General features: G+C 44.7%; 1 protein-coding gene across 3 annotated transcripts in view; it reads left to right on the forward strand.

The window, feature by feature from the left end:
• The first annotated feature begins 331 nt into the window (after positions 1-331).
• LOC115160738 (collagen alpha-1(XXVIII) chain) overlaps positions 332-25218 on the forward strand; it is a 48982-nt gene continuing 24095 nt past the window's right edge. The window contains exons 1-14 of one of the 3 annotated variants that reach the window (XM_029711093.1): positions 332-504; positions 818-991; positions 2180-2772; positions 4781-4801; positions 4939-4998; positions 7619-7672; positions 7815-7859; positions 14503-14529; positions 14625-14669; positions 14789-14833; positions 15713-15766; positions 21686-21754; positions 21840-21908; positions 22112-22180. In XM_029711093.1, the coding sequence (XP_029566953.1) occupies positions 826-991; positions 2180-2772; positions 4781-4801; positions 4939-4998; positions 7619-7672; positions 7815-7859; positions 14503-14529; positions 14625-14669; positions 14789-14833; positions 15713-15766; positions 21686-21754; positions 21840-21908; positions 22112-22180 (1317 nt within the window). In that variant the 5' untranslated portion in view covers positions 332-504; positions 818-825. The remainder of the gene's footprint in view (positions 505-817; positions 992-2179; positions 2773-4780; positions 4802-4938; positions 4999-7618; positions 7673-7814; positions 7860-14502; positions 14530-14624; positions 14670-14788; positions 14834-15712; positions 15767-21685; positions 21755-21839; positions 21909-22111; positions 22181-25218) is intronic. The other 2 variants (XM_029711094.1, XM_029711095.1) reach the window with 2 other exon arrangements.

A 25218-nucleotide genomic window follows, 5' to 3' on the forward strand; every position in this document is an offset into this window, starting at 1 on the left:
ATCCATTTGCCTCTTATTTAGTCAAATACAGATGGGACGGATGGAGTTACATTTCAGGGATGAAAATAATAGATTTATTCAGGTTAATAACCCATATACACCACTCGTAAAAATAATGACTTTACACAACCATATCAAAATGCATTAGATGCTTGGAGGCATCTTTATAATCTCTACACAACCTTTTAAGTGCTGAAACCCAACCCCATTCTGCCCTTGCCCTGAGGGCCGAGCAGGAACCAGAGCCTTGGCGGGGTCTTGCGGGATCTGGTGTTCCCTCCTCTTTTATGAAGGAGGGAGAGGCTCAGAGGCTCACAGACACACTGTGCCTCAGGATGGCTATCATTGTTGCTATTGCTGCTACACACTCAGGGAACTAACTGGAACCTTCCATCACTGCTGTTCTTCTCTCGCTACCTGCACAACCCCAGCATTTTGGAACATTGCACTTAGTGGGGCACAAGGATACCTGGATCTGCAGCACGCAAAAAAAGGCTTTGGATTGTGAGTCTACAAGTTTTGCTCAGTAAAAGGACAATCTGCCTATATGCATGTTAAAAATAAATAATAGAGGAAGGGTGTGTGATTTCCAAAATTATAAAAATGGGGGATGGAGAAATTAACAAATCTTATGGTTTCAGATGAAAAACGAGTGCAATAGATTAATCTGAGGACTTGTTGTGCGCTAATGTTGTGCACAAATATCAATTTTCAACTCCTCCACGTTGTTGACCAATCATGACGTCGTCATCGAACATCAAGTCATCATGTAGATTGTTCTTTAAATAAATAAAAATTCCAAACATTATTATTGCAGGAGGGACAATGATGTTCCCTACAGTGACATGGCTCCTGTTTGTAGCAGGCCTGTTGGGTGTCTGGTCTCAGGACTACTATGAGGAGAGAACAATGAACAAGAGACCCAGAGGCAGGGGGGCCCAGCTGCGAGCTGCAGCCACTGCACCTAACGGGCAAAAACATAATAGACAAGGTATGAGAAAAGACATCCTCTTTTTAATAGTACAGTTGCTCATTGCAAAAGTTGCTCATGTCAGACGGTGCTTAAACAGTGAGATCACAGATGTCTTTTTATGCCTCATTTGTGTGACCATAATTCATCAATCCAATAGAAATCAGATTCCAGCTAAACAAGAGGTTGAGCATACATCATAAAATCAAATGTTAAAGTTTTTACATTTGGTTAACACAGGTACAGACAGTAGATAGATATCTATCTTATCAGTGGATGTCCTGTGGTATACTGTACCTGCTATATTGCCAAGGTGTTGATATCCTACGGCATTTTTTGAACATATGAACATGATTTAGCTTGGTCTTTCTGCCCTTGTGAGAGATTTAATATAAAGATAAAGGGTTGATTTCAGATAGGGTTTTTGGCTTCATAGACATTTTTCACTTGACTGTCATAACTTTGAATGATTGCATTTCCAAGTCATTTAAAAATGAGGCAAGATGGAAAACACTCTTTAGTTGAAGTGCACCTACAGGTAACTGCAAAAATAAAGGAAACACCAACATAACGTGTCTTAGTAGGGCTTTGGGCCACCACGAGCTGCCAGAATAGCTTCAATGCGCCTTCGCATAAATTCTATAAGTGTCTTGAACTTTATTGGAAGGATGCGTCACTATTTGTCCATGATAAATTCCATAATATGATGTTTTGCTGATGGTGGTGGAAAACGCTGTCTCAGACAACACTCCAAAATCTGCCAAAACTGTTCAATTGGGTTGAGATCTGATGACGTATTTATTTATTATATTTTTTTTTACATTTATATTTATATATATATATATATATATATATATATATATATATATATATATACACTATAAACCCCCTATGCTCCTTTGAGACCACTCTTTCAAAGTCACTGAAAGTCTTCTTCTAGTCATGGTAGTCAAAGTAATTGGCAACTGGGCATTTTTATACATTACCCTAAGCATGATGGGATGTTAATTGCTTAATTAACTCAGGAACCACACCTGTGTGGAAGCACCTGCATTCAATATATTTTGTATCCCTCATTTACTCAAGTGTTTCCTTTATTTTGTCAGTTACCTGTACGTAAGTACTTCATAACACATCCATAACACATTCATAACCCACAATGACATTTTTCAATAGAATGGCCTCTTGTCGCAATTGTGTGTCTGACAGCTCTGCACATGAACACAGCCATTTTAGATGAGGACTGCGGTCTGGAGCTTTCCTTTCTGCTTGACAGCTCTGAGAGTGCCAAGGAGAACCATGAGCAGGAGAAGCAATTTGCCATGGATGTGGTGGACAAGCTCCAGGCTGTCCGTCTGCAGACCGGTCGCAGTCTGAGCTGGAAGGTGGCCCTGCTGCAGTACAGCAGTCACGTCATCATCGAGCAGACCTTTAAGCAGTGGAGAGGCACTGACAACTTCAAGTCCCACATCACCCCCATTTTATACATCGGTCACGGCACCTACACCACCTACGCCATCACCAACATAACTAAGATGTACCTGGAGGAGTCCATCCCAGGCAGCATCAAGGTGTCCGTCCTACTCACTGACGGCATCTCCCACCCCAGGAACCCAGACATCTTCTCAGCTGCCGCCGACGCCAAGAACCAGGGGGTGAAGTTCTTCATGGTGGGCATCACCCGTGCAGCCAATGAGCCAGCCAACGTGGCCCAGCTCCGTCTGTTGGCCAGCTCTCCTGCTTCCCGATACCTCCACAATCTACAGGATACTGATATTGTGGAGAAAGTCCTCACGGAAATTGTGAGTATGATCTGCCTTGCATACATAGAAATAAGCACACAAAAAAAGAACAGCAAACCCTCTCACAACCCGCACACCAACAACTCCCGAGAGAGACAGAGAGAGCATGCGAGAGCATGAGCAATAGAGAGAGAGGGAGGAAGTGGAGATGACAAGAGAAAGCAATATAGGGAGAGAAAGAGAGAAGGTGGGATGCAGCGCCTGATCGGGGGCGGCCATCGAACAGCAGCAAAGGCACAACTTGGATTCTATTTTGAGTCACTGCTTAAGTTGAGGTCAGTGCTTCTCTCTGTGTGCGTCCCAAATGGCACCCTATTAGCCACATAGTGTGCTACCTTTGACTAGAGCCCCATGGGCCCTGATCATAAGTAGTGAACGATAGGGTGCCGTTTGGGGGACAGCCTCTGGCAGAGCAGCATGTTAATTAGACTGAAGAGGTGGAGAAGGGGGAGGGAGGCCTCAGAAACACAATATTGGGTGTAATGATGATGCAACGATACAGTTGTGATTTAGATGTAATCAAAGTTGAATTAGGGATATCTTGGATATTGTAACCAAAATCCTCCCAGGAAGGTTTTTTTAAGTAGGATAAAGGCTGGAGATCTGAATGACTGACATTCCACAATTTGTAGCTATACAAATGCAAGACACTGTAGCAAGATAATAAATGGCTATCGATGACAGCCATGGATTTTGTATTTTTTGTTCAATGAGCAGACAGCTGTCTTACATTTTTTCAATAGACTTGGCTCCTTACCATCTGCATGTTATGAGTGCATATCCCATGGGCTTTACTTTGAATCTGCTATGCCACGAGGTTTTTTGTCCCAATAAGGGTAAACAGAGCCTCTTGTGGTCGCACCTTACATACCTATGAGTGGAAGCAGACAGGTTCTTTCAGTGATACTTTCAGTGATATTCTTAGCTTTCTTTTTATCATAACGTGGTTTACATTTGGCTCGTGGGTATTACAATGGAATGTCTACTCACTGATTTCTTTCAAGTGGCAACATAGCAAAACAGAGCTTGGCACGAAACCATCATTCAAATAACCCCCCACAGTCACTTGTACTCACACAGCAGGCTTTTCAGAGTCTAGATGAGAGGATTAGAGGTTTAAATGGTGTGTGACGAGGGGAGGCAGAAATATGATACAATATGCTAGAGTTTACAAGTCCTGTCTTTTTAATCTATACTGAACAAAAACATAAACGCAACATGTAAAGTGTTGGTCCTATGTTTCGTGAACTGAAATAAAAGATCCCAGAAATATTCCATATGCACAATAAGCTTATTTCTCTTAAATTTTGTTTACATCCCTGTTTGTGAGCATTTCTCCATTGCCAAGATAATCTATCCACCAGACAGGTTTGCATATCAAGAAGCTGATTAAAGAGCATGATCATTACACAGGTGCACCTTGTGCCGGAGACAATAAAAGGCCACTCTAAAATGTGCATATTTTTCACGCAACTTAATGCCACAGATGTCTCAACTTTTGAGGGAGCGTGCAATTGGCATGCTGACTTCAGGAATGTCGACCAGAGCTGTTGCCAGAGAATTTAAGCCACCTCCAACGTCGTTTTAGAAAATTTGGCAGTATGTCCAACCGGCCTCACAATCGCAGACCACGTGTAATCACGCCAGCCTAGGACCTCCACATCCGGCTTCTTCACCTGCGGGATCGTCTGAGACCAGCCAACCGGACAGCTGATGAAACTGAGGAGTATTTCTGTCTGTAATAAAGCCCTTTTGTGGGGAAAAACTCATTCATGGCTGCGCCCCTGCCCAGTCATATGAAATCCATAAATTAGGGCCTAATGAACTTATTTCAATTGTCTGATTTCCTTATATGAACTGTAACTCAGTAAAATTGTTGAAATGATTGCATGTTGTGTTTATATTTTTGTTCAGTATAGTTGTAAATGTACATGATTTCTGTATGTATGTTTTGGATGGTGTATGATTGTCTCTAATGGTTGTCACTGTTTTATTTCTCTCTACCCAGACTGACCTGGCTGACAAGGGGGTAGGTAATATTACATTTTGATGCAATTTAAATGCTTTCCTCATTCAACCAATACATAATTAAGTTCAGGGACACTGCATGGTCATATACTGTACAGTTACATGTTGATTCTGAAACCTTATGCTGCCTTTTTGAAGTGTCCCCTGGCCCAACGATGTGCCTGTGAGAAGGGCGAGAGAGGGCTCAGTGGTTCAACTGTAAGTACTTTCACTGTCCTTTCCAAACACTCCCCAATCACAAAACACTTCTCTTTTGAAATAAAAGTAATTTGTTCCTGAAGTGCTGAATGCTATAAAGAGGAAGCTAACATAGTTCTGATATCAGAGGTAATTGCTTGGTTTTGTCGAAGTACCCCCTGTGGACAAAGCAGGCTGTCTTTCTTACTTCTGAAAATACTCCAAATGCTGCAGGACAAAATAGATTGTTTTTCTCAATAAATACTTCCTATAAACCTCAGTTGCTAATTTGCGTTGCCTGTCCCGGCAAGTTATTGGACATTTCCCATCCCACATAAGATGTCCCCCATGGAAACCAGGGGCAGCCTATGAAGGCCTTTACTCCCAATAAAAACAGGACCTTTGCCATCGTCAATAACACTTACTAGCTCCGTTGTCAGCTAGTCAGAGATGGAGAATGTTGGAGGGGGCTTAAACTGTGACACTAGGTGCGTGGTCTTCCACATCATCGGACCAGACTAGAGGCCCCTCTCTGGATGGATGGCAGCCACGTTAATGTCAGGGTCCTCAGCGTCTGACAGTCTTGTGCTGACAGACAGTTGCATGATCATTAACCAGGGGCTTTCTCAACAGAGAGATTCCTTACATTCTTACACTGAGACTTAAAGGCTCTCATAATTACTCTCTTTAGTTTAACGGCCACAAACCGACGATAAGCTGCGAACGGAAATCACCACACGCTGTCCAGGTGCCTGACCTCTCACCTTTTTGGTCAAGCAGCAACATGTCCATCCTTGACACACACACACACACACACACACACACACACACACACACACAAACACAAACACAAACACAAAGCCACCGCCCTTGTGACCTCAGGTCCTTTTACCACCTGCAATGACCAAACAATGCTGACATGCTCAGGGAAACTATGCTTCACTTTCATTTTTCCCTACTTCTGTAGCCAGATATGGTTTATCTTTCGTTATACAACGGGTGGGTCTAATCCTGAATGCTGATTGGTTAAAATCGCATTCCAGCCGGTGTCTATTCCACAAGTTGCCACCGGCTAAATCTATGAATTTAAAATGCCTATTTACTCTGTTCCATCTGACTGCGCAATTCACTGTCTCATCAGCAAAGCAACTTCTAAACTTGATCTCCACTATAAAAAGCATCTAGACATGATCTCACATTTCTTTTGGACTAACATTTAGTTTTCAACAGCGGAGATTTGTATAAACCTTGCTGTCTGTCTCTCCGACATTTGCAGCATTGTTTCAATATGCAAATTCGATCTCCTTCTGTCCCATAGTAATGAACGTGTCGGGACGAGACAGACAGGCAGGCAGCGTTTCTCAGCCAGTCTAAATCCTGATTCAGCTAGAATCATTTTTATGGATATATAAAAAAACGTGTTGTTGAAAAAGGTACAACGAGAAACGCAGCTAATTTGCAGTCTTTCCAGCTTCAGTTGAAGTGATTGTGTTACTGTAACGTTAGCTGTGTTGTTGGCTAGCTCGTCTGAATAAGTGTCCTGACGAGTGAGCACATTTTCTATGCCAGGCAAAATCGCATCTCATCAGCTTATTGTTATGGATTTATCCAAATAAATGTCACTAGAAAACAGTTTAAGCAAATGCAGCTACTTTGCTGTTATTCTGGCTGCACTTTTTGATGTGGCTGTAAGTCAACCGTAGTTGGCTAGCTAGCAACCAAGGGATAAAAACGTTGCCAGCCAATATGGCAACGGAACATTTAGAATGAACGTCGCGTCTCTAGATACAGAACAAAATGACTGAACGACTGGGTCGCGTCTCTAGATACAGAACAAAATGACTGAACGACTGGGTCACGTCTCTAGATACAGAACAAAATGACTGAACGACTGGGTCGCGTCCATAGATACAGAACAAAATGACTGAACGACTGGGTCGCGTCCATAGATACAGAACAAAATGACTGAACGACTGGGTCACGTCTCTAGATACAGAACAAAATGACTGAACGACTGGGTCACGTCTCTAGATACAGAACAAAATGACTGAACGACTGGGTCGCGTCTCTAGATACAGAACAAAATGACTGAACGACTGGGTCACGTCTCTAGATACAGAACAAAATGACTGAACGACTGGGTCACGTCTCTAGATACAGAACAAAATGACTGAACGACTGGGTCACGTCTCTAGATACAGAACAAAATGACTGAACGACTGGGTCGCGTCCATAGATACAGAACAAAAAGACTGAACGACTGGGTCATGTCTCTAGATACAGAACAAAATGACTGAACGACTGGGTCACGTCTCTAGATACAGAACAAAATGACTGAACGACTGGGTCGCGTCTCTAACAACCCTAGATTTGTGTCAGGACTATATCTTGTGTGGAAGGATGAAATAGTATGAAGAAATTAATCAAAATAACATTTTTAATTAAAATATGTCATCCATTATTTGAATATGTTGGTAACCCGTTGTGATAAAGTGACACCGTGCCAATATATCCTCCAAACACCGGCTTCTTGGGCATTGACTGACTCACTGCAGATCATTTGCAATGGATAGTGGCCTTCCGTCAAACATGTTTTGTTTTAAAGTGAGTTAAATGAATCTCATGTTCCTTCAATCCACAGGGAAAGAAGGGTCGCCCAGGAGATGATGGCGCCCCTGGTCTTAAAGGATCGAAGGTGTTTGATTTGTTATGATTCTGTTGAATTTCCACTTACTTTGCTTGTATAGATATATATTTTAATATGAGAAATCTAAATGAAATAGCTCCGGTGTGTACTGTGCAAATAATACAGATGCCCTGTTCTCCTTTCCTTTTAGGGAGAGGGAGGACTAAGTGGACTTCCAGGTCGGGATGGCGGAGAGGTGAGTGATACACTTAAACACATAGTCTTTTTTTTATGACATTTTCATATGCAGATATCCAGACATCTATATATACAAATGTAGGATTCTCTATTTGATCACCCTGTTGGAGGAGAAATGTCCTGCAATGCAGGAAATTTAAAACGTGTAGTGTATATGAGGTTTAAAAAGGCTTCTGAAGTTTGTAATATTCCCTTACGAAAAATGTATCAACCGCTACAAAAATGTAAAAAAATTATAATCAGCATAATAATTCACATTTCCTGTTGCTGCAGTAACCTGGCTCAAATTAACATACTGTAATGACCCGGCTGGGTCATAAAAGGAAAAGAGACGGACTCCAGGTGTGCAGGTTAGAACACAGGTTTATTCCTAAACTGGGCTATTGTTGTGGCCACAGCCCACGCCGCTAAATACCGAACGTACACAATTACACCATGTCGGGTTAAGGGTCACCCCCATAAGAACAGATCAAGGCCCGAACAGAAAGAGAGAGAGAGATGAGACAGTAATCCCTATTTATGCATTTCCAAATCCCGCGGGATTACCCATCATACCCCCCACCCTTTCCCTCTGTCCTGACACATTCAACCCCTGCTAGTAGCCATGAGAACCATAACACACCCACGAACACAGAACACAATACCGGGTCGTTACATAGCCCCCCCCTTTCTAAACCCTAGCCCCTAGGGTTACACAACAAAATCCTTAAAACGACCCGGAGGTCGCATCAGTCTCTTGGGCCTCCCCGTGGCTCTCACCGGTGAACCCCCAGAACACTCATCTGCCCCAATGTCATTTCCAGCGCCCTCTGAAGAAGCAGCCCCCATCCCAGGCTCAGGTTGCGCTAGAGTCTCCTCGTTAGACTGTTCCCGTGGGCTCACATCAGAGACCTCACTCCCATTTCCTACCGTTTTCCTCCCTCTGTAGGGTGCCAATCGGTCCCGGTGGACCACCACCTTCCTGCTCCGTGGGGGGACCTCCACCCGGTACGTCACCTCCCCCACTCTCTCTATCACCAGACACGGCCCCACCCATGCACTGTCCAGCTTTGGGCACCGCCCCTTCTTGCGCGTGGGGTTGTGAAGCCACACACATTCTCCCGCTCCAAAGTGTCTCCCCCTAGCGCGCGAGTCGTAGTGGCGCTTTTGGCGGACCCCTGCGTTCTCGAGTTGCTCTCTTGCGAAGGTGTGAGCCGCTTCTAACCGGTTCTGCAGACGACACACATAGTTCGGGCCAGGCAAAACCCCGTCGTCATTATCAGGAGGGTGACCAAACATCAGTTCGGCTGGGGTGCGCAACTCACGACCTAACATTAGTAGCGCTGGGGAGCACGCAGTCGATTCTTGAACAGCCGACCTACATGCCATAAGAATAAACGGTAAGTGGGTGTCCCAATCTCTCTGGTGTTTTGAGGTAACGATGGCCAGCTGCTGTGCTAACGTTCTGTTTAATCTTTCCACCAGCCCATCACTCTGGGGGTGAAGTGGCGTAGTGCGCGTCTTCTCCGCGCCTAACCGTCTACACAACTCTGAGAACACCCGTGACTCGAAGTTTCTCCCCTGGTCGCTGTGAATAGACTGTGGCACCCCAAACCGACTGATTATTCCCCCCACCAACGCATCAGCTACTGTCGCTGCCTCCTGGTCTGGGAGAGCGTAAGCCTCCGGCCACTTGGTGAAGTAGTCCATAGCGGTTAGAATCCACCTGTTACCGCTGTCTGTGGTTGGAAACGGCCCCACTATGTCTACCCCCAGTCTCTCCATGGGCTCCCCTACTGGGAATTGTTGTAGGAGGGCGTGTGACTGACCTGGAGGTCCTTTTTTAGCAGCACACTCGTCGCACTGCCTACAAAAGTCCTCAACATCCCTCCTGTGCCTGGCCCAATAGAAGCCTTTACGCACGCGCTTTAACGTTTTGGAGACCCCAAAATGCCCTGCGCCAACTCCCCCATGAAGCTGCTGTAACACGCTCCCCTGCAGCCTTTTGGGCACCACTACCTGCCACGTAATTTCTCCAGTCGCTGGCTTTTTCCACCCCCTCTGGAGCACTCCCTCAGCCACTCTAAGGACTGTGAATTTAGCCCACAGCCCCTTGGTGACTGGTGATAGAGGGGCTACTTCCCCCCACGGCGGTCGTCTTCTCTCTTCCACCCACCGCAGCACAGGACTCAGCTCTGCGTCCTCCTCCTGGCGATGCCTCCACTCCCCAACGTCCACAGCCTCAAGCTCCCAGCACTCTGTCACCCTCAGCTGACTCACCGTGGCGGTGACTCCCTCCTCCCTGCACAGTTCTCTCTCTCGCTCCACCCGTTTGGCGCAGTACCCACAGCCATCCTCAGCACACGGGCGGCGGGACAAGGCGTCTGCATTGCTGTGGCGAAGGCCGGCTCTGTGCTCCACCTGGAAGTCGTAGGGTTGCAGCTCCTCCAGCCAGCGGGCAATCTGACCCTCTGGCTCCTTGAAGGAGAGAAGCCACTGCAGGGCGGAGTGATCCGTCCGGACCACAAACGGCAGGCCCCCCAGGTAGTACTTGAAATGGCGTACTGCTGCCACGACAGCCAAAAGCTCTCTCCTTGTCACGCAGTAGCGTTTCTCAGCCTTATCAAAAGTTCTGCTGTAATAAGCTACTACGTGTTCCCCATCAGGACCACGCTGAGCCAGCACAGCCCCCAAACCCTCATTGCTTGCGTCGGTGTCCAGGATGAATGGACGGTTTGGGTCTGGTGAGGCCAGGACAGGAGCCTCCATCAGGGCACGTTTGAGGGACTCAAACGCCCGCTGGTGCTCTTCGGTCCACTGAAAAACAGTGTCCTCCTTGAGAAGGTGGTTCAAAGGAGCCGCTACCCCCGCAAACCCCTTCACAAACCTACGATAGTAGGATGCCAGCCCCAGGAAGCTCTTAACCTCTTTTTTTCCCCCTGGGACTGGCCACCCCCTCACAGCCTCTACTTTGTCTGGCATCGTGCTGATGCCCTCACCACCCAGCTGATGCCCCAGGAACGCCACCTCCCTTTGCATGAAATGGCACTTTCCCGGATGTAATTTTAGCCCTGCCCCCGAGATCCTCTCCAACACTCGCCTAATTGCCCCCAGTGCCCCCTCAAACGATGTGCCGTGCACCAATATGTCGTCTAGGTACACAAAACACTCGTCTCTCGGAACCCCCGCCAGCACTCTGTCCATGAGCCTCTCAAAGGTGGCAGGAGCATTACAGAGCCCGAAGCACAGCACCTTGAACTGCCAATGGCCCCTATCTGTGGAGAAGGCCGTTTTTTCACGTGCCCCTGGCGAGAGGGGCACCTGCCAGTAGCCACTGCGCAGATCAAGGGAGGAGAACCACGAGGACCCTCTCACGTGGTCTAGCGACTCATCAATCCTCGGTAGGGGATAAGAGTCTTTAGTGGTGGCAGAATTTAGGCCCCTGTAGTCAACACAAAACCTAAGTTTACCCCCTTTCTTAGGCACCATGACGACCGGCGCGGACCATGGGCTATCTGATGGCTCAATGAAATCAGCCCGCAACATGTCAACAATAGCTGTGTCTGCTGCTTCCCTCCTGGCAAGGGGAATACGACGGGGCCGAATTTTAATGGGTCGGGCGCCCCCAGTGTCTATTTCGTGCTGAACTAGGTGCATTTGTCCTACCTCATCTTCCCCCCAAGCGAAGCTATCTTTAAAGTCCAACAGCAGCTGCTTTAACTGTCTCTGTTGTCCCTCATCCAGACCCTGACAGTTCTTCAGCCACACAGCCTCGACGGCGTCGATAGCTTCCTCCTTCCCCCCGTCGGGCTGATGGGGTGAAGGAGCCAGTGTGTTTTGGGCTACTGAGCTGCCTGTGCTTGCACCATGATGGGGAGTGAAGGCCGTCGCCGCCGGAGACAGCTGCTGGAATGGCACAACGACCAAGGGAGCAGCCGGGATGACCGGTGGAGTTTCTGCAAGCTTGGAGGAAGACGGAGGGACAGCCCTGCCCCCTGCTGGCCCTCCCGAAGTCGACATTCCCACTGTGGGCCCCCCCGACAGATCCTCAAAGCGCCCGACGCTAAGTCCAACTGAGCCCCACAGTTTTTCAAAAAGTCCATTCCCAGTATACAGGGGTCCTGCACCGCTGCTACCCATGCCGGACACCCCACAGTTCTCCCCCCCACAGTCACAGATAGCTGACACTTCCCTAACATGGGGGCTAGCTCCCCCGTGACAGTCCGTAGCTGGACAAGGGTCGGCTCCACCCGCACCCCAACAGGTAGTATGTCTGGTCTCACCAGGGTTACTGTAGAGCCCATGTCGACCAGGGCCAAACATTCCACCCCCTCCACCTTGACGATGACATTACAGAAGTCCCCAACGGTGGTACGTCCCACCACAACTACCGGACTAGGAAACACGGCGGCAGCTACACCCTGGGAGAGCAGGTCCCCACCCTCTTGTCTGCGCTGCTGGGTACCTCTTTTGCTTACAGTGGGTTTGGGGGCGGGGGGGTGGGTCCACGCTGCCCCCTGCGCGAGAACCCGCCGTCGTTTCCCTGGTGACGGGGTAATCTGCCACACTCCCGCTGAATGTGGCCAGGCTGGCCACAACCCCAGCATACAATAGGAGTTGAGCTGACACTGCGACGCTGCCTGGAGCCCCTCTCCATGACAAGCGAAGCAGTCTTGACTAGCCCGCACAACTCGTCGGCCCACTCTGGTTTCGTGACCCCTGGCACCCCAGCCACCGCTGCTCTCACCTCTGGTTGACTGGCGACTTCCACTCTCACTCCCTCACCCCAGATCAGCTCCCTCTTCCTGGCTATCTCCACTGCAGCCCGCAGAGATGGTGGGTCCGCCATCTGAACATGCTTACCCAGTTCGGTGGAAGAGAGCGCTCTAATAAAACTGTCCCGTGCCAGCTCATCTTGCACCCCAATCGGCATAGTTGCATAAGCCCGCCTGGTCAGGCTCAGAATACCACTTGCCAACGCCTTTAATGATTCCCCCTGAAGTCTCTTTTTGTTACTCAGTTCAATCCGCAGCATGTTGGGCTGCGCGTCGCTGCCGAAACGGCCCCCCAATGCCTCCACTAGCGCACCGTAGTCGCCCCTCTCATCCGGGGCTAGCGTTAACAGGCATTCCGACGCCTCCTCTGCCAGGCTCAGGGCAAGCTGTAACGCTTTCGTCTCGTCAGACCACCTCCCGGCTGCAGCCAACAACTCGAATTGAGTGAAAAAAACTTCCCATTTACCTTGTCCATTGAACTTTGGTAGTTTAGCCGCTACCGTGGCTAATGGCAATAGGCCGCCGCCATCTCTGTTTACATACGCAGGCCCCGCCATTTCCGCACCCGGTGACGTCGATATCCCCGTCGCCGTGACGTCTGCTCTCGAGCGGAGTGAAGGAAAACCCGCCAGTTCTGCCATCTTGCTGACTGACAATTTAACTCCCGCCATGTGGCTCTCCAGCTCATCTACGGCTGTCGCCGCCCGACCCTCCCGACCGGGTACCCCCGAGCCCACAACGGACACTTTGTCCGACTCCTCCTTAATTTTCTGCCTCGCCCCAAGCATCATGACCGTAGATGCGAGTTACGCTAAAGCCAACCCGGCCTATACTGAACAGCTAACTCGCCTAGTCTCGATCCCGTAGTTCGAAAGCACTTCTGACACCAATGTAATGACCCGGCTGGGTCATAAAAGGAAAAGAGACGGACTCCAGGTGTGCAGGTTAGAACACAGGTTTATTCCTAAACTGGGCTATTGTTGTGGCCACAGCCCACGCCGCTAAATACCGAACGTACACAATTACACCATGTCGGGTTAAGGGTCACCCCCATAAGAACAGATCAAGGCCCGAACAGAAAGAGAGAGAGAGATGAGACAGTAATCCCTATTTATGCATTTCCAAATCCCGCGGGATTACCCATCATACCCCCCACCCTTTCCCTCTGTCCTGACACATTCAACCCCTGCTAGTAGCCATGAGAACCATAACACACCCACGAACACAGAACACAATACCGGGTCGTTACAATACTGAAGTATGTTGACTAAGCATTTATCAATGTACACTGAGTATACAAAACAATAAGAACTCCTGCTCTTTCCATGACATAGACTGACCAGGTGAATCCAGGTGAAAGCTATGAACCCTTATTGATGTCACTTGTTAAATCCATTTCAATCAGTGCAAATGAAGGGGAGGAGACAGGTTAAAGAAGGATTTTTAAGCCTTGAGACAATTGAGACATGGATTGTGTATGTGTGCCATTCAGATGGTGAATGGGCAAGACAAAAGATTGAAGTGCCTTTGAACAGGGTATGGTAGTAGGTGCCAGGCGCATCAGTTTGAGTGTGTCAAGAACTGCAACGCTGCTGGATTTTTCACGCTTAACAGTTTCCCGTGTGTATCAAGGATGGTCCACCACCCAAAGGACATCCACCCAACTTCACACAACTATGAGAAGCATTGGAGTCAACATGGGCTAGCATCCCTGTGGAACGCTTTCAACACCTTGTGGAGTCCGTGCCCCGACAAATTGAAGCTGTTCTGAGGGCAAAAGGGTGGGGTGCAACTCAATATTAGGAAGGTGTTCCTAGTCTTTGGTATACTCAGTGTTTGTACCACTCTTGTTCACGTTCTAACCTATTATACTGTGTTTATTTGCAGGGAAAACCTGGTTACAAAGGAGAGATGGTATGTCCTTCAAGTTGCCATTAATATTTCTGTTATGTTGAAGCTACAGTACATTCATTTCATATGACGTATTGCTTTCGATTTCCATTACACAGGGTGAGAGGGGCGAGTGTGGCATTCCAGGAATTAAAGGAGACAGGGTATGCATGAATAATCAAATTTGTCTGCTCTCTGTGTCATGCTTTTGTTCTATTGGTCGTATTATAGGCTGATTTATACAGTACCTTCCTTTACTGTTTCATTGAATGTCCACTCCCAGGGTCCTGAGGGTCCAATGGGCTCCAGAGGTGTCAGAGGTCTCCAGGTGGGTAGACAACAGCGACATGTACCTTGATAATTCACATATTCAGATCAAAGCGTTATCCTTTTGTGAAACTCCTGTATAAACACATACGTACTCACTCCGTTCTCCCTTCCCCTCCCACGCACACACACACACAATGTAGTTGATAATGGCTGTAATCAACCTGGGTGGAATTCAGGAGTAGACAGAACACAGTGAATATAAATCCGGTACACTCCAAATAGTATGATATTCTATGTTTGGTATGGTATGTATTAATTTGTGGATGTCCATTTCGTATGCTTTGTTACGAAAATAATTTGCAAATTTGCAAAATGTATAATATGTTACGAATTCCAATTTGTTGTCACTAATGTTAGCTAAGTGGCTAGGTGTCTAATAATAATTTTAGCAAGGTAGCTAACGTTAGCTAGGCTAAGAGTTAGGGGTTAGGGTTTAAGGTTAGGTTTAAAGGGTTCAGGTTATGGGGAAGGGTTAGCTAGCATGCTAAGTAGTTGCAAAGTAGCTAAAAAATAGTAAGTATTTGCAAAGTTGCTAAAATGCTAAAGTTGGGTTGCTAGACGTTCGCGTTATAAGCCTCCCCGTCCACTTGACCAACCACCCTACTTTTGTTTATGCCTTAAGTAACCTTCTGTCTTATGTAACCATACCAAACCTTAACATACAGTATCATACTAATTTGAGTGTCCCGGATTTACCCTTACTATGTTACGTCTAGTCTATGAGACCAGGCTGCTGTAAACTCTTTAGCTCTTCCCAGTAATTGAGCATCAGTATCTGGGTAACCTTCACTTTATATCTAGATGTGAATGGTGTCCTCCAGCGCATTAGCAGCAGCACATGTACCCTTGTTAAGGAGTGTTCTTTGTTCCTTCCCAGGGTTTACCCGGACCACAGGGTGACATGGGACCTGAGGGCCCTCAAGGAAAGAAGGTTAGTAAGAAGACACTTCATACTTAACTCATCACACACATCTGCTGTCACCTGTACACTTCCTTTTACTAGAACTTTAAAAGACAGATTCCTGACACCCATTCTACTACCTGGGAGTCGAGGGGCATGTGTCAACCCTAAAAGGCACCTATGGAAGATATTGGCCCAGTGCCGTTGTGCCTTCACCTTCATTAGTTCAGCAGCATGGGGATTAATGTTAGTTTTCACAACCATATACAGGTTTAGTTAATGGCAGGGGTCCTGTTTCTAAATATACACTAGGAACTGCCTAGAGCATTGTCAACTTCCTTACCAGTCCTTTATAGGGATTGTCAAGGCACTTAATAACAGCTATGAAAGGTAAAATGTTCTCCCTCCATGTGAGAACATGCAGGTGTCTGTTGGAAAGAGATAATATGAACAAAAGGGTAAACACTTAGAATGTCAAAGATATATTTTGCTCCCATAATATGAGTATGTTATACTGTACGTGTTGAGTGTATGTATTGAGGTTTCTGGCAGATGAAATCTTAGCAGCAGAGTGGATAGGTCACATCATTTGCTAGTGCTGACAGGAAGTGACTTATCTCTTACTAATTGAATCAGCACCTCCATCAAATACAATGTTTCAAAAGTGGATGAATTATGGAATAGCAGTGTTTAAAGTCTACCCTGTTATTAGGAATATGTTTTCAGTATGTAAGGTGTTGAGCATTTAATAGAGCAGGTTGACGTTTATTGTCATGAGTCTTGTCCTGGAGGCAGAACTGATCGATTTTTCCATAAATTGTCCAGCTGCAAAGTCAAAATTGGCTATATTGTAAAATGTATGAAAACAAAAATGTGCTATTTGGTCTTCATTTAAGGTTAGGGTTAGGCATTAGGGTTAGCAATGTGTTTGGGGTTAAGGTTAGGGTTAGGTTTAAAAGTGTATGACTTTGTGGCTGTGTTGTGCCAGCTAGTGACCATTCTGCAGAGCTGCCAGAAAGATTAATGACGGAAAATGCAAACCTGCTCTAAGAGGTCGAATGTGATTGTTCCGTTGGTATGGAGATATGCAATGAAAATTGTGAGATATCTGCCTTGCTTTGGGAAAACTTTTTAAGTGGTTATCTCAGCTTTCTTCTTGACAGGCTCCACTTCGTTGCTATTTCTCATCTAGGATGAAATATCTCCTAAGTCATGAGTGAAGCTCATAATTACTGCAAACTCTGCAGTGAACCATTGCCTCCAGTAAAACAGCTCTTCATTGTTTTGAGACTGGGTGTTTTTGACTACTTTGAGTCGGAAACTCAACTGAGAAAATGCCTGGCTGTAGGACGTGTCCTGACTTGTTTAAATTTGTAGGGGCCAAATAGTTGCCCACTTTTCCATGTACAGTGCAGTTCAGACAATAGCTCATCCACCAGCACTGTTTTCACCACATTTCAACCAGAGTAAACATTGAAATTAAGGTAAAAGTTCAACTTAAATAAATTGACTTAACCTAACTAACAGGTTGTTACATCAATCTAATTTCAACATAGTCATCAGAACTATGTTTATGTTGAAAATTATTGAATGGTTTAAATTGTACAATTTTAGATTTGATTAGACATATTTTATTTGACGTTTCAAATGTTGATAGTAAAATGGCATGTTAAATCAATGGCGTTGTTTCAACATCATGCTATCCACCTAAATAAAGAGGTATATTGAAATAAAACATGAAGCCATAGTCCAACGATTTCTGCCTGAGCAGTGATTCCTACTGGTATGTGAGGGCTAATGCACTTTAATGAGAATAAGTCCACCATCCAGATGCCTACCTCTGTACCCTGCTTAGCAATCAAGCTGTGTTCGTTTTGTCTGAGTTATCATTTCAACACATTTAGACATTGATTCCATACTCATTTGCATATGCTACCTAAATAACATTGACTAGTTGAAAGTCATTCGGAGTGAGGTTGCATTTATGTAGGCTACATTGCCCAAATGATTTGCCAAACAAAGGACACCATCATTTCAACATGTAGCTAGATATACTATCATTCATCCATGGCTGATTGGATCTTTGCAAGTTTAGAAGTAGTTACCGTTAACCCTATAAATAGGATGCGAAATTCATGATATTAATAATACAGTCATGGCCAAAAGTTTTGAGAATGACACAAATATAAATTTTCACAAAGTCTGCTGCCTCAGCTTGTATAATGGCAATTTGCATATACTCCAGAATGTTATGAAGAGTGATCAGATGAATTGCAATTAATTGCAAAGTTCCTCTTTGCCATGCAAATGAACTGAATCCCCCAAAAACATTTCCACTGCATTTCAGCCCTGCCACAAAAGGACCAGCTGACATCATGTCAGTGATTCTCTCGTTAACACAGGTGTGAGTGTTGACGAGGACAAGTCTGGAGATCACTCTGTCATGCTGATTGAGTTCAAATAACAGACTGGAAGCTTCAAAAGGAGGGTGGTGCTTGGAATCATTGTTCTTCCTCTGTCAACCCTGTTTACCTGCAAGGAAACACGTGCCGTCATCGTTGCTTTGCACAAAAATGGCTTCACAGGCAATATTGCTGCCAGTAAGATTGCACCTAAATCAACCATTTATCGGATCATCAAGAACTTCAAGGAGAGCAGTTCAATTGTTGTGAAGAAGGCTTCAGGGCGCCCAAGAAAGTTCAGCAAGCGCCAGGACCGTCTCCTAAAGTTGATTCAGCTGCGGGATCGGGGCACCACCAGTACAGAGCTTGCTCAGGAATGGCAGCAGGCAGGTGTGAGTGCATCTGTCAGGATGTCAGGATGCGGTCCAGAAGTTAATTGACAGCATGTCAGGGCGGATTGCAGAGGTCTTGAAAAAGAAGGGTCAACACTGCAAATATTGACTCTTTGCATCAACTTCATGTAATTGTCAATAAAAGCCTTTGACACTTATGAAATGCTTGTAATTATACTTCAGTATTCCATAGTAACATCTGACAAAAATATCTAAAGACACTGAAGCAGCAAACTTTGTGGAAATTAATATTTGTGTCATTCTCAAAACTTTTGGTCACGACTGTACAGTTTTACCTTTGGATATTGTCTTGTATATGCAGGATGGTTGGTTGATTTAAAATGTAATGCACAAGTTATTAATACAGTATGTTGGATTCACATCTTCATCTCAACCAAACATTTAAGAATATGACTAAATCAAATAAAACATTATTTGAAGTGTTAAAAAACATATTATATTCTAATTTACAATAAAAGTGACTCCAAAATAAAAACAATACATTATTTACCATTCATTTTTATTTAATTTCTATTTATTTATTCATATTTTTTTTGCTCAATCTGATTGGGTGGGCCTGGCACCAAAGTGGCAGGCGTGGGCCCCGTCTTTTTCAACATTGAAACAAGGTCAAATAAAATATGTCTAATCAAATATGAAATCCAACATCATTTGCACCACCCAATATATTGAATATAGGATGAAAAATATGAATTTTCTTTATTTTCAACTCAATTTCAAAGTATACATAGTTCTGATGATTATGCTGAAATTAGATTGATGTAGCAACCTGTTATTAGTCAGAACTTTTACCTTCATTTCAATGTTTACAACTCTGGTGGATGAGCTAATGTCTGAACTGCACTGTACATGGAAAAGTGGGCAACTATTTGGCCCCTACAAATTTTAGATTAAATTAGATGAAAACAAAACTAGTATATTTACTTTTTAGTTTTTTCCACGTTGATTCCACGTCACAATACGTTGACAAATTACATTAAATCAATGTTGATTCAACCAGTGTGTGCCCAGTGGGTCAACTTAATTTTTAACACGTTTGAGTAATTACCTTTGAGATCAGAAGTTCTGTTATGAGCTTTTTCTCATCAACTTCAAAAATAGTCTATGTGCAATGCTAGGCTTTGTTTTTAAGTAAAATTTAGGAAGAATATAATTGATATCATATCAATATATACAGTTGAAGTCTGAAGTTTACATACACCTTAGCCAAATACATTTAAACTCAGTTTTTCACAATTCCTGACATTTAATCCTAGTAAAAATTCCCTGTTTTAGGTCAGTTAGGATCACCACTTTATTTTAAGAATGTGAAATGTCAGAATAATAGTAGAGAGAATGATTTATTTCAGCATTTATTTCTTTCATCACATTCCCAGTGGGTCAGAACTTTACATACACTCAATTAGTATTTGGTAGCATTGCCTTTAAATTGTTTAACTTGGATCAAATGTTTTGGGAAGCCTTCCACAAGCTTCCCACAATAAGTTGGGTGAATTTTGGCCCATTCCTCCTGACAGAGCTGGTGTAACTGAGTCAGGTTTGTAGGCCTCCTTGCTCACACACGCTTTTTCAGTTCTGCCCACAAATTTTCTATGGGATTGAGGTCAGGGCTTTGTGATGGTCACTCCAATACCTTGACTTTGTTGTCCTTAAGCCATTTTGCCACAACTTTGGAAGTATGCTTGGGGTCATTGTCCATTTGGAAGACCCATTTGCGACCAAGCTTTAACTTCCTGACTGATGTCTTGAGATGTTGCTTCAATATATCCACATAATTTTCTCTCCTCATGATGCCATCTATTTTGTGAAGCACCAGTCCCTCCTGCAGCAAAGCACCCCCACAACATGATGCTGCCACCCCCGTCCTTCACGGTTGGGATGGTGTTCTTCGGCTTGCAAGCCTTCCCCTTTGTCCTCCAAACATAACAATGGTCATTATGGCCAAACAGTTCTATTTTTGTTTCATCAGACCAGAGGACATTTCTTTGTCCCCATGTGCAGTTGCAAACCGTAGTCTGTCTTTTTTTATGGTGGTTTTGGAGCAGTGGCTTCTTCCTTGCTGAGCGGCCTTTCAGGTTATGTCGATATAGGACTCGTTTTACTGTGGATATAGATAATGTACCTGTTCCTACAACATCTTCACAAGGTCCTTTACTGTTGTTCTGGGATTGATTTGCACTTTTCACACCAAAGTACGTTTAATCTCTAGGAGACAGAACGGGTCTCCTTCCTGAGCGGTATTACGGCTGCGTGGTCCCATGGTGTTTATACTTGCGTACTATTGTTTGTACAGATGAACGTGGTACCTTAAGGAGTTTGGAAATTGCTCCCAAGGATGAACCAGACTTGTGGAGGTCTACAATTTTTTTTTCTGAGATCTTAGCTGATTTCTTTAGATTTTCCCATGATGTCAAGCAAAGAGGCACAATTGGAAGGTAGGCCTTGAAATACATCCACAGGTACACCTCCAATTGACTCAAATGATGTCAATTAGTTGTAAACTTCCGACTTCAACTGTATCTGAGTAAGATAGATCAAAGGGCAATGTTTCTGTGTGATGTCAATTAACATTAATCTAAATGTAAAACAACTGGATGTTAAAGGTTGTCTGATCTGCGTAGACAGAATTAGAGCTTTGGACTGCCCTTTTGCTGTAACTAATGACTGTATATATGAATGATCAAAGCCATCGATCAGGTGACACCATTCATGTCTATGTGAAGATAAAATAGCGCATTGAAGCCAAATTAAGTTGGTTAAGATGGTGTCTCATGGCGACATACAGTGCCATACATGCCAGTTTGAGCTACACCAGGAAGTCACTTTGCAGGCTAGCTCAGTGTTGCCCCCTCTAATTGAGTAACTCAATCTGAAGGCCGACCTGGGTACTGCAGACTGCCATTAGCAACTAAATTATCCTTATAACTTATTTTGTGTGCGATTTTCAAATAATCGGTTCAAGGACATACATCTGGTGTATTAGAAGCAATTATTGGTGTTGTGATTGTCTTCGATAACCCACTCCCTTGTTCTTTACAGTGGATCTGTGTTGTGTTCTTTACAGTGGATCTGTGTTGTGCTGCTAACTTTGTTTGTTGCTAACTTTTCTGTGTCTCTCGTGTTGGTTATCATAGGGTGACCGGGGTCTAACTGGGCCGCCCGGAATTCAGGGAGAAACTGGTATTGGGCTTCCTGGACCAAAGGTACGTTTTTTTTCTATTATTGCTTTTGTCTAACTAATTAATTGTTTTATGTTACCTGTTCCATCTCGCCATGTCTTCTTTCTAGGGTGATCTGGGATACCAGGGAAGACTCGGCCCCCCTGGTCCGCCAGGGCTGGGTGAACATGGCCAGCCAGTGAGTGGACAGAAACTCTACTAGCATTTTACTGTAGCATACTGCATTACGTAGTTTGGTTTCATTGACAACCAGACAGATTTTTTTAAAACTTTGAGTAATACTGTATATCACAGTAGGACACGTGAGCTGGGATGACAACTACAAAGGCAGTGTCATCTGACCCAATGTTGGAAAAATAATTATGCTGGTTTATTTTACAGGGACCTCAAGGGCCACAAGGTGTTCAAGGAGAGAAAGGACCCCATGGCGAGGGGCTCCCTGGACCAAAGGTATGAATACAATAGAGAAATTATCTGGGTACAGCTGGAATCAAATCAAATTGTATTTGTCACATGCGCCGAGTACAACCGGTGTAGACCTTACTGTGAAATACTTTTTTACCACCCTTAACCAACAATGTAGTTTTAAGAAAATAGAGTTAAGAAAATGTTATAAAATAAACATAAGTAAAAACATTTTTTTAAGTAACACAATAAAATAACAATAATGAGGCTATATACAGGGGTACCGGTACCGAGTCAATATGCGGGGGTACAGGTTAGTCGAGGTAATTTGTACATGTAGGTAGGGGCAAAATGACTATGCATAGATAATAAACAGCGACTAGCATCAGTGTAAAAACAAAGGGGGGGTAAATGCAAATACTCTGGGTGGCCATTTGATGACTTGTTCAGCAGTCTTATGGCTTGGGGTTAGAAGCTGTTAAGGAGACTATGGGTCCTAGACTTGAGGTAGCAGAGAGAACAGTCTATGACTGGGGTGACTGGACTCTTTGACAATTTTTGGGGCCTTCCTCTGACACTGCCTAGTATATAATGTAGATCCTGGATGGCAGGAAGCTTGGCCCCAATGATGTACTGGGCTTTACGCACTACCTTCTGTAGGCAGTGATGCAACAAGATGCTCTCGATGCTGCAGCTGTAGAACTTTTTGAGGATCTGGGGACCCATGTCAAATCTTTTCAGTCTCCTGAGGGGGAAAAGGCGTTGTCGTGTCCTCTTCTCAACCTTCTTGGTGTGTTTGGACCATAATACTTTGTTGGTGATGTGGCATGCAGGGAACTTGAAACTCTCGACCCGCTCCACTACAGCCCCGTCGACGTGAATGGGGGCGTGTTCAGCCCTCTTTTTCCTGTAGTCCACGATCATCTCCTTTGTCTTGCTCACATTGAGGGAGAGATTGTTTTCCTGGCACCACACTGCCAGGTCTCTGACCTCCTCCCTACAGGCTGTCTCGTTGTCGGTGATCAGGCCTACCACCGTTGTGTCATCAGCAAACTTAATGATGGTGTTGGAGTCGTGCTTGGCCCCACAGTCATGGTGAACAAGGAGTACAGGAGGGGACTAAGCACGCACGCCTGAGTGGCCCCCGTGTTGAGGATCAGCGTGGTAAATGTGTGGTCCCATACCCTTACCACCTGGGGGCGGCCCGTCAGGAAGTCTAGGATCCAGTTGCAGAGGGAGGTGTTTAGTCCCAGGGTCCTTAGCTTAGTGATGAGCTTTGAGGGCACTATGGTGTTGAACGCTGAGCTGTAGTCAATGAACAGCATTCTCACCTAGGTGTTGCTTTTGTCCAGCTGGGAAAGGGCAGTGTGGAGTGTGATTGAGATTGCATCTTCTGTGGATCTGTTGGGGCGGAATGCAAATATGAGTGGGTCTAGGATTTCTGGGATGATGATATTGATGTGAGCCAAGACCAGCCTTTCAAAGCACTTCATGGGTACCGACGTTATTCTAAATATATCTAATGTCCTTATTGCATGGTTGCAAATAATGAAATGCAATGTTTTGGGGTAAATCTTGGAGGGGGTTTTATAGTAAACTAGACTAGTTTATATGAAAACCGATGTGTCTCTACAACCCCGTTAAATTATTCAACCCTGTCACCGTAGTCTCAAACCCGTCACATGACAATATTTGTTAAATAAAATGGCAAAGATTAATAAATATGAATTTTATGTTTTCTGAGCTCAGTCTGAAATGTTAAGGACAATCCCAAGAAGATTAGATTTGTTAAAATTCTGAATTGAAAGCACTTTTTTATTTAAATGATGAGCCTGCTGACACATAATGTGTCTATTTCAGGATTGAATATAGCAAAAATCTGAGATTTTACATACATTTTATATTTATAATAATTTAATTGGTTTGGGGGACACATGAGCATTAGTTAAATGTTGATTTTATAACGAGTATCTTTTATAATCATAGTCAAGATAAATTGTCTCCATATCAGACAAAAATGGGTTAATATGTAGTTAATGTTGTGGGGTGTTCAGAAAATGCATTTAGTAATCTAGTAAAAAAATAAATATTACAGCAGCCCAATAATGACCCTTGAAACATGTAGGTATTACAAACTCGGGCAGGGAGAGGTTGAAAATGTCAGTGAAGACACTTGCCAGTTGGTCAGCGCATGCTCAAAGTACACGTCCTGGTAATCTGTCTGGCCCCGCGGCCTTGTGAATGTTTACCTGTTTAAAGGTCTTGCTTACATCGGCTACAGAGAGCATGATCACACAGTCGTCCGGAACAGCTGGTGCTCTCATGCATGCTTCAGTGTTGCTTGCCTCGAAGTGAGCATAAAAGGCATTTAGCCCGTCTGGAAGGCTCGCGTCACTGGGCAGCTTGCGGCTGGGTTTCCCTTTGTAGTCTGTAACAGTTTGCAAGCCCTGCCACATCTGACAAGCATCAGAGCCGGTGTAGTAGGATTCAATCTTAGTCCTGTATTGACGCTTTGCCTGTTTTGATAGTTTGTCTGATGGAATAGCAGGATTTCTTATTAGCGTTCAAATTAGTGTCCCGCTCCTTGAAAGCGGCAGCTCTAACCTTTAGCTCGGTGCGGATGTTGCCTGTAATCCATGCCTTCTGGTTGGGATATGTACTTACGGTCACTATGGGGATAACCCTTCCATTCTTTCTATTGATATTTGTGTTAGCCCACAGCATCTTTTCTGGGATTACCGGTAGCAACAATGCTGGAAGCAACTTGTCCACCCTAAATAACTTAGCTTTAATACAATAATAGCAGAAACGGACGTAAACTTGCCATTAAACAGATGGCTTCTCAACCTCTTGATTCTACCAGTACCTGGGCTGTTGAAGATGCCCATCTGTTGGGCCATAATTGACATTGGAAACAGACAAGGAGTTACATACACATGAAAGCACAACTCTCACTGGATTTCAGAGAGAAGAAATGTGTAATCTGACAGATTCTTCACTTATTTATTCTTCAACACATTGGCTGCATCTGTCAAAGTCAGGCTCTGCCCTTCTCCAAAGCAGTCTACTCAAAGCTCAAGTGC

The sequence above is a fragment of the Salmo trutta genome, chromosome 24 (genome assembly GCF_901001165.1).
Source record: "Salmo trutta chromosome 24, fSalTru1.1, whole genome shotgun sequence".
Classification (NCBI taxonomy): domain Eukaryota; kingdom Metazoa; phylum Chordata; class Actinopteri; order Salmoniformes; family Salmonidae; genus Salmo; species Salmo trutta.